The following is an 8,969-nucleotide window of genomic DNA, read 5'->3' on the forward strand; positions in this document are numbered from 1 at the left end:
TAGTTCTGTAAAACATCAACTTCTCATTTCCCTTCTTTGCACTTCTCTTCCTTACCCTTCATACTGTCCATTTTCTCCAGCCTCACTCGCAGACCAGATCCCTGCCACCCCCCTCCCTCCTGCGGGTTCCTCTCTCATCCCACCATGGCTGAGCTTTCAGTGGATGTCCCATCTGGTCCTTCTCAAAGGCAGGGAGACACTTCCCCTTCTTTGAGCTGCCTCAACACGAGAGTGTGAGGATGAAGAAATGTCCGCCAGCAGCAGGTTTTAGTGATTGACCTTTACACCACAGCATCATGCTTTAAATGTAAAGAAGTCTCCTGCTGGAGCACTCAGCTTCCCAGATCCTTTTCTCTATTTCATGCTTTATTGCTGCATGAAAACTTCCAGCTACTCTAACAACCCTGCCAGGATAAAGTGGGACAGCCTGCAGCTGCACCGTGTGTGGGTCTGGGAACCAGAGGACCAGGACTCAGTTTGGGGCCCATTATCTACAATTGGCATGACAACTAGTAGTCAGCAGCTGTACCAACACATTGTGACATTTTTTTGTCAAATGGATTAGTGGCAAGTGAATAACATGGGCAGTACCTTCCAACACCCACATCTGGCATTTTTCAGGGGTGTTGCACTTCAAAGGGAAGCCGGCATTTTATTTTCACTGATTGATTCCAGCTAAGGTTCATCTGAATCTTGCAAATAGCCATAAAATTTTTGGCAGATCACATTGGTGCAGTTCCTGAAATATGCCAGCTGCCTCTTTCCAGCTTAGGTTTCTCCTAGTTATGGGCAGAGATGGAGTAAAAGCCAGATTTAGTGCCTGAGTGCCTTTGGGTTTCTGGCTAAATACAGTCAGGCTTTTTGTCTGGGTTCGGAGGGATTGGTATCTTTTTTCACGTTTTGTTCCTACACTGCTCTGATACCAGCCTTCCTGTTCCACATGTGACCTATGAGCAAAACACTTCGGATAGTTAGAGGGGACGATCTTTGGTCTGCCTTGCCCCCACCCTTCCATCCAAAGCAGGCGAGGAGGAACCACCTGAAAAACAAGCTTTGTTTTTCAACAGCAGCTTAGCTCACCTGGCCCCTCAGCAAAAAGGCTTGCATCGCACAGAGCAGTACTTGGCTGCAGCTGTAGATGCGCTGGGGCTTTTTCTTAGGGTGGGAGCTTGGTGCTAAGGCCAATCTCCTATGCACGGATTTTTATATTACAATGGTCCCAAGTGGTCAGTATGGTTCCCATATGTTAAGGGTTGTACCACTGCAAGTACACCTAAGCCTGTGCTTGTTGGGGTATATTTAAAACCCAGTATAGCCACATGTTTTCTTCTGCTACCAACTGCCAGTCACTGATGAAAGGTCACATTTGCTATGTCAATGCCTCTTTCCAGGTCTGCTGATGTTCGCCATCACACACATCCTGTACTCTTCAGCCTTCGGCATGAAGCCTTTGGACCTCAAAGCCGGCTTGTTGATGGGCCTTGTTTCCAGTTCCTGTTATGCCTTCCTGTACTCCTACCTCTCAGGCCCATTCACCTACCTGGTAGCTGTCTACATCGCCTTGATTGGCTTCATGGGCTGGCGAGCGGTCGCTGGCATGCAGCTCTGCAACGACCTCTGGACATGGACCAAGCTCTCGGCCTGCATCGGCGCAATGCTGTTCATGGTGTCGGATCTGACCATTGCACTTAACAAGTTCTGCTTTCCTGTGCCCTACTCGCGCTTCATCATCATGGCTACTTACTATGCAGCCCAAATGCTTATTGCACTATCAGCTGTAGAGAGCAGAGATGAAGAGGACTTCAGAAAGAGGAGCTAGGTGGAGTGCCAATAGTCTGTGAACAATGTGGGTTATATCTCAGGTGCTGTAGCTGCATTCACCCCTGAGAGAGATCTCCATTTCTCTAGGCACATTGGTGATGTTGATTTTGCTTCTTTGAAGCGTTACCTTTGGGGCTTTTTTTTCAATGGCTTTCTCTGAATACAGCTTACTTCAGTGTGGAGTCCACATCAGAAAGCTTAGACTGTCCCTGCAGTAGCTACTCATTCAATTTTTCCTCCTTGGAAGTGGTGTACTACTGCATTTTACTTATTAGTCTTGAAACTGATGCTGGATGTCTGGGAAGAGGAGGGCTGATGGAAAGGAGGTTTGGCCATGCACTGTGCTAGAAGACTTGCTTTCAACAGTAGGCAGACAGGCACAGATCTCTGCTAAAATCATAGGTAAAAATGAATTTAACTGGTTCGTCTCTTTTTGTGCATTACAAACTCGGTACACAAACTGGAGCTATTGCCTCTGCTTAAAGGAAGCCTGGAGGTAGAGTAAAAATGGCATATCCAGATGAGGGCTGAGCTTTGGAGTCAACGACAGCATGTGGGGCAGCCCCCAGCAGAACCAGAATGAAGGCAAAACACCAAGCAGAGAGCACAGAGCAAGAGGTGTGCCGACACGCAGTGCTGTGTGCTTTGATCGCTGCTGATCACTCCTCCAGGGCAGGTCTATAGGTGCCTGTCAAGTGTTGCCGTGTGTGGCAGAACTAGGAGTTTGGTGGGATTTCAGGGACATCTACGTAGTCAGGCCAGTGCGTTCTCCCCCGCCGTGCATGCAGTTACGCTGTGTCTGCAGCCACCAGTGACAGCTGAGATGTAATGGGCAGCACATGACGAACTTTGATTTTTACAGCAGGAATTTGAGCACGTGTCTTACTAATGTATGTCCTAATGTCCTTAGTACAGCAGACAGGAATCTAACCTTTATGCCTTTTTTTCCCCAGTATCCTAACAAATAATATTCCATATACTCATTAAGCTTTACAGTACTGCTGCTTGCAGTATCCCTTGAATCTTCGTGTGAGCATTTCCCATGGTCAAGGCCCTGATTTTGGATGTAGATTGTTGCTGTGTTTTGCCAGCTGGTGGTAAACGATCGGCTTTGCACCACTTGTTTTTGGAAAGCCCCTTTTCAGCAGAGCTTCCTGAAAAGCACCGTCCTGTCTGTTCGAAGTGCCTCCTGCTTCTTTCTCAAACTCACGTGGATGCAGTGAGAATGTGAGAGCCATCAGGGCTGGGAAAGCCTGTTTAATTCTGATCCAAATTCTTTGGTTGGTTTTTCTGCCAATCTGCTGAAGCAAGATTACTTCTGACTTCAGACTCTCTTAAAAAGATACAGGAAGAGGTTGCCTTGATTTTTAATCCAAGTTTATTTGTGATCATATGTGTATTTTTTTCCTTTTATTTAGGATATCTAACAGCAAGCTCTGTTTCTGTTTGAAACTATCTATCTTGAATGTGCTTTTTCCTTCTGTCTGTCCTAGGGCTGCTCCCATGGGCTGAGACGCTCCCCAGTGGCTTAAGACACGAGCACGCTCAGGTGCGCAAAGGAAGCTTGCTGAGGGTTTCTGTACCTTTTCAAACCTGCAGCCAAACAGGGACAACCAAAACAGACTCAAATCCATGTATGCCCCAACAGCTCCTCGCACATGCTTACGTGGGCAGAGCAAACAGGAGGGGCGGCCCTCCAGAGCAGCCTCGTGGGCTGAAAATCACCACAGTCTCCATACCTAGTGTGCCCAGACCATTCCAGGCGAAAGCCTGGCAAGGAGTCCCTGCACATTTGGCAGAGAAGGAATTCCTCTTTGCGAGGAGTGGCGCAGGGTCAGGGGGCAGCTGAGGCAACCCTACTGGCTTTTCCTGTGGTGTTGAGAGGTGCTAAGTGGGTCTCCTGCTCCTCCCCAGCCTCATGTGGTGGGACTGGGTGTGGAATAGCCATTGCCTCCCCGTGACTGCTGCATTAGTGCAAATGCAGCCAGTATTACAAAAATCTAGGTTAACCATCCTGACCCCGTGGAGTCATCTGCTGCTTTTCAGACGGAGATCAGAAAGGTCAGCTGCATTATTGAGAGGGAAAGCATTGTAAATAGCACAGCCCCGTGTAATCTCTTCCCTTTAATGCTGTTGTGTAATATTGTCAGTATTCATTCACTGGCACACGGAGGCCTGCCTGGAGTAAACTGCTAAGGGAATTTAGAGCCATAAAGCATCTTCATTCATCAGCATTGCTTATCTCCTGGCCGCAGCTTGAACCCTACAGTGTCGCTCTCTGCGGATGTCACCTGCTGTTACTCAGCTTGACTGTTTGCAAATCTCTTCCTGCAACAGACTGACCCAGCTAAGAGGAAATCTAAGCATTTGAGGTGAACCCCACCGTCCTCCCAGCATGTCAGCAAACAGCACATTTCAGTCTGATCTACAGCTCCTTGTCATGGGTCAGTCCAGCACACTCAGTCCTTAGCTGGCAGTTCTTCAGAGGAGCCCCCCGCCCCCTGAGCTTCCCTTTGCTTTGAGGAAAATTGTGATAAAGTAACCTTTATTTAAAAGTTACAATTTTGATTATCTCTTTCTTCCCCTCTAGAAACGAGTAGTCTTCAGTTTCCTGAAAGTGGCTGAGTTGCTTTTCTGTGTGCTTTTTCATCATGGCTCACTTTGTTATCCTGCTCCACCATCAGCTGCTGGATATTGGCAGAAAAGGATCTTTTAAGTGTTATTGGGAGGCCTGCCCTCTCCTCGCCACTGGCCATCAGAGGTGCAGTTTCTGGCAGCAGAGGTCTCTGGGTGGCTGTAGCTGGGACGGCAGAAACATGTGCAGCCCAAGTGGGCTGTTGTTCCCTCGCTGTCCCCTCACCTGGAGCGGGCTGGCTGGGATGCATCCTGGCCAGCCACACTGGCTCTGTCCCAGTGCTGCAACGGCTTCAGCCTTCCCAGGAACGCGAGGCAGAGCCCTCAGCATACAAAGTCAGGGAGAGTCCTGGCTGGCTCGGAGGTTCACCAGCGAAGGCTCTCAATCTTCAAAATCTCTCTCCCGCTCTGCATTCCTCCTTTTAATCCATATTACTTGAATGAGACCATTTTCCTGGAGGCTCTTTCCTGCTGGGAAGAGACAAGCTGCTGTGGACACTGATTTAACACAATTCTGAGTTTCATAAACCCTGAGAAACACTAAGCGGTTTCTGACAGTCTGTTAAATACCTTTTCTTGGGATTAAAACTGTTCCCTCAACCCCAGCGAGGGCAATCTTCACTTTGAAAGGGAGCAAACAAGAAGTGGGAATCATGTGACTGTCTGGCACTGCCTTTGTGGACCTTCTTCTTGTCTCTTTGCACTGTAAAACTGTGAGGTTTGATCCATTCTTCTCCTTTCCAGGGGTACAGTCTTTGAAAAGCACCCAGTCTTTGGCCCAGGGACATTACAGAGGGAATGAAGCACCCCAGTGGTGTAGTGTCCCTGGCCCCAGCAGTATCAGCTCCTTTGCTTGCTAAGTACAGAGGCTTTCTTTTCACACTGCTGTATTCAAACACCCCTCTGCAATTCCCGTCTATGGCCACTTGAGGTTACCCATATGGTCCGATTACTTTCGCTCTCTTTTCTTTCTGTAGTTATCACCCTCTTGGAGATCCTTTGGCTCCTTATTTGGACATATAGAAGATATAGCACATTTATTTCAGCTTTGTATTTCTTTCTGTAGATAGATCCTCCTCACACAGAACTCCCAACGAAGTCAAAGAAGCAATGCTAATTGCAACTGGTTTTTAGATGCTAGTAATGCTTCTGGGCTGTGCCAGTCACACTGATGTCAGCAGGGTGAAGCTGGTGTAGAAATGGCGGGTTGAGAAGACCAAAGCCAGAGGATTTTAACAGCTTTACTCCTACTCTACCAAGAAAATTGTATTCGTTCTTAATACCTGGCTTCTTACTGCTCCATACTGAGGCAACTGTAAGACTGATTGGTTTAAGAATTAGTCTAATGTGGCTTTTAAGTAAATTGCTGAAGATTTCCTGTTGTAATCAGTGGAGGTAATTGATATATTTTTACACAAATACATAAAATTCCCAGAACAAACTTTGCAGAATTTTGTAGTGGCTTTTCAAAGTTTTCCGGTCCTGTAGTTTGACACTAACACCTGTATATTTTCAGCTTGCTGTCATGGTAATTTGGGGAGCTGTTCTGGAAGAAGGAGATCAAAGCAAACAGCAACTGTAAAGCTCAGTGGCAGGCGCATCTTCTCTTTGCTTGGTTTCTGGATACAGACAGGGGCTCTTTTAAGCAGAGGCATCATAACTGCGTTCTTGAAGAGAATGGGAAGTTGCTGACTTCTCATGACAGAAGTCCTCCTGGGTACTTCTCCTTCCTTCTATCCATGCTTGCTCCTTTTGTGGCCTTGGGTAAGTCACTTAAATCTTCGGGGGCCAGGTCCTGCTCTGGTGTAAAAAGGCACAAGTGTATGAGGGCCAGTGCTATGCCAAGTTACAACAGCAGGGGACCAGGCCTTCACCCCATTTCTAAAATGGGGATATTAGCACTTAACTACCTCACAAGGATGCTGTGAGGATTAATGCTTATACAGCGCTTTGAAGATGTAAAGTGCCATATGAGTCCCAAGTATTATCCTACCTTAGTGTTAAAAATGCTTTTAGGGATCTGCAGGACTTCTGTTAAAGCATGGAATGTGTGACTGCCTTTTCAATTTGCATCAGATGGAAAGCAAATGCAAAATATTTATTTATACTGGTTAACAGGATGGGCTCAGCTGCGCTTGAACTCTGAGAAGGGTTTAGCTGAAAAGTCTGAACTCTAATTTCAGTTTTGCAGATGGTTTTTAGTTCTTCTAAAAGCCTCAACCAAATTCTTAGACTTGAACCTTGCATCCAAATTTTGCAGTTTGGTCTTATCCCTGACTGTTAGCTAGAATAAATCTAATCCAGCCAAAACACAGTGCTGTCACAGTCTGCTATGACTGGAACAGAAAATGAAGTTATTCTGTTCAACCTTCATTCTGGAGAAGGTCAGCTAGGTTTCATGGGACAGCTTGCAAAGGGATGTTTACTTTCTCTGAATGTAAGTTTTACTGGCTTTAAAATCAGCAGAGAAGGAAGGCCTTGATAGAATCAATAAGGACAGCACATCATTCTTGAGCACATCAATAAGGACAGCACATCATCCTTTTCACCTAAATCAAAGAAATAGCAGGTTCTGTAGCGAAGGAAGTGCTTGTACCACCAGTCCTAGGGCCCAGAACAAAAGTTGATCTAGAAATACAGCTCTAAACCATCACCATGTTCTCAACTAGTATAAAAATGTCATTGTTCACTGATTTCAAATCTGGACCACAGCTAGAAACTTCTTAGTTCTGGTAGCACTAGCTGCTGTACAAACACAAATGAAGGCAAGGAATTACACACCAAGGAACATGAGCTGTGTATATGTGAAATGGACCATAATTTTGAAGCAGCTGCAGTAAAATCTTATCTTAATATGAACTCAGAAGCAAACACAATGCAAATTTTTATGGTTTCTTTAAAATGTTTGATGGGTTTTAGTTTTCTTAGTTTGAAGGAAAATTTTCTTAATGTTATTTTATTTTTGCTCTTATTGTAAAGAATAAAAATATACAACTCTAGATAGACTACAAATGAAAAAAGGTAGCCAGTTGGCAGGAATGGCAAAACTTCTGTGGCTTGTATTGTTTCTGTGGTGACACTATGCTGCTGTAGGATGAGCTACTGGAGTGGTGTGACAGCTCAACAGTGAGGCTGAAGCACAAGGCCAGTATCATATAAGAGGGATGCAGGGGCCGAGCCACTGAGACTGCAGTGGGAGCACGACTGGGCCAATTCGGATCAGTCAAAAGACAGAGGCAGCATCAGGAAATAAAAGAAACCTTTTCCTGACAGATAAAAAGCAAGAAACCAAAGCCAGCCCGTTGGGCGATGGTGCTGAATCGGTACAAACACACGTATCTAGACCTTGCTTGTGCAGGATCCTGCTGGACCAAGCCTTGCTCCCAGTTCACCTGGGGAGGCTTGCTCCAAGCCTACGGTGCTGGCAGGGTCAGGGCAGCAGAACCTGACGCTTTGTTAAATAAATCTCCAAAAACTAGAAAACAACAAAAAAAAAAACCAAACGGGGAAGGAAAAAGCAATGCAATTGGGTAAGCAGTAGTTCTGCCTGGCTGAGGCTGCAGACTGGCTGGTCTGTCCTGAACACTAATCTCCATGTCTTGTACCCATGCGAGCCTCTCGCTCCAGCCCCTCTCCCACGCATTCCAGGCAGAGTGCACTGAAAGATGTGACCGAAGCAGCTGCTCTCCCCCGGGGAGTCAAGCATTTTGCCACGTCTGAAAGTCTCTAGCACTTACTTCCTTTACTGTGACTGTAAAGGTCACCACGTGCAGTACAGCCGCTTGATCTGGGATCTTTTCTTAACACATTTTTATGCTGATTTTACTATTTTAATTCTTTGTTTGGAATGTATTTTTTTCTTGTTTCTTCTCTGTGTAACAGCAATTAAAAATATTAATTTACTGGGTATTTTTACTGTGCAGATACAATGCCTCCTTGCTCATTTTCTGTTTTTGTGACAGCTTCAGCACGGAGTAGGTAGCCAACTGAACCTCTGTGGCGGGCAGTTTTGTGCCACTGTTATGCCCATCAGTCGTGTGGCTCTGCCCTGGAGCTATGCAGCACCCCACACAAGCCAAGTAACACTAACAGCTGGCTGCAGTTTTCCTGTCTTGGGAACCCTGAAACACAGCCACAGAGCACATTCAACACAAACCGATCCAACACCGTGATGATGGCACGTGGCTCGTCTTACAACACGCCCCTGGTGCACCTGGGATGCGGAGCCCTGATGCACGCTCGCCCCTTGCTGCTACAGCCAATCCCGCATACAATGGCCATTTGTCCACACTTCCAGGGAGAAGGCAGCTTGCTGCAGAAGATTGCTCTGGGAAGGCTGCTCGCTGCCCAGAAATCCCAGACAAATGGCCAAATCTCTCTTCTCCCCCCGCCCCAGCAAAATTTCCAGGAGGAAAAAGTAGGGTAGTATGGACATTTTTCTCTGGTTAGAGATCTGATGCCAGTTTCTTCAGCTGTTTGATGCAGTGGCACAGATATTTGGTTTCATTAATCCC

At 46.4% G+C, this 8,969-nt stretch overlaps 1 protein-coding gene across 1 annotated transcript in view; it reads left to right on the forward strand.

The window, feature by feature from the left end:
- Nucleotides 1-8,364, forward strand: part of TMEM86A (transmembrane protein 86A) — a 28,055-nt gene extending 19,691 nt beyond the window's left edge. Inside the window, exon 3 of the mRNA XM_087745711.1 lies at nt 1,392-8,364. Coding sequence (XP_087601837.1) covers nt 1,392-1,819 — 428 coding nt within the window. The 3' untranslated portion in view covers nt 1,820-8,364. The remainder of the gene's footprint in view (nt 1-1,391) is intronic.
- The last annotated feature ends 605 nt before the right edge of the window (nt 8,365-8,969 follow it).

This window comes from Nipponia nippon, unplaced genomic scaffold (genome assembly GCF_047370975.1).
Source record: "Nipponia nippon isolate SJK-2023a ecotype South Korea unplaced genomic scaffold, ASM4737097v1 scaffold_10, whole genome shotgun sequence".
Taxonomy (NCBI): domain Eukaryota; kingdom Metazoa; phylum Chordata; class Aves; order Pelecaniformes; family Threskiornithidae; genus Nipponia; species Nipponia nippon.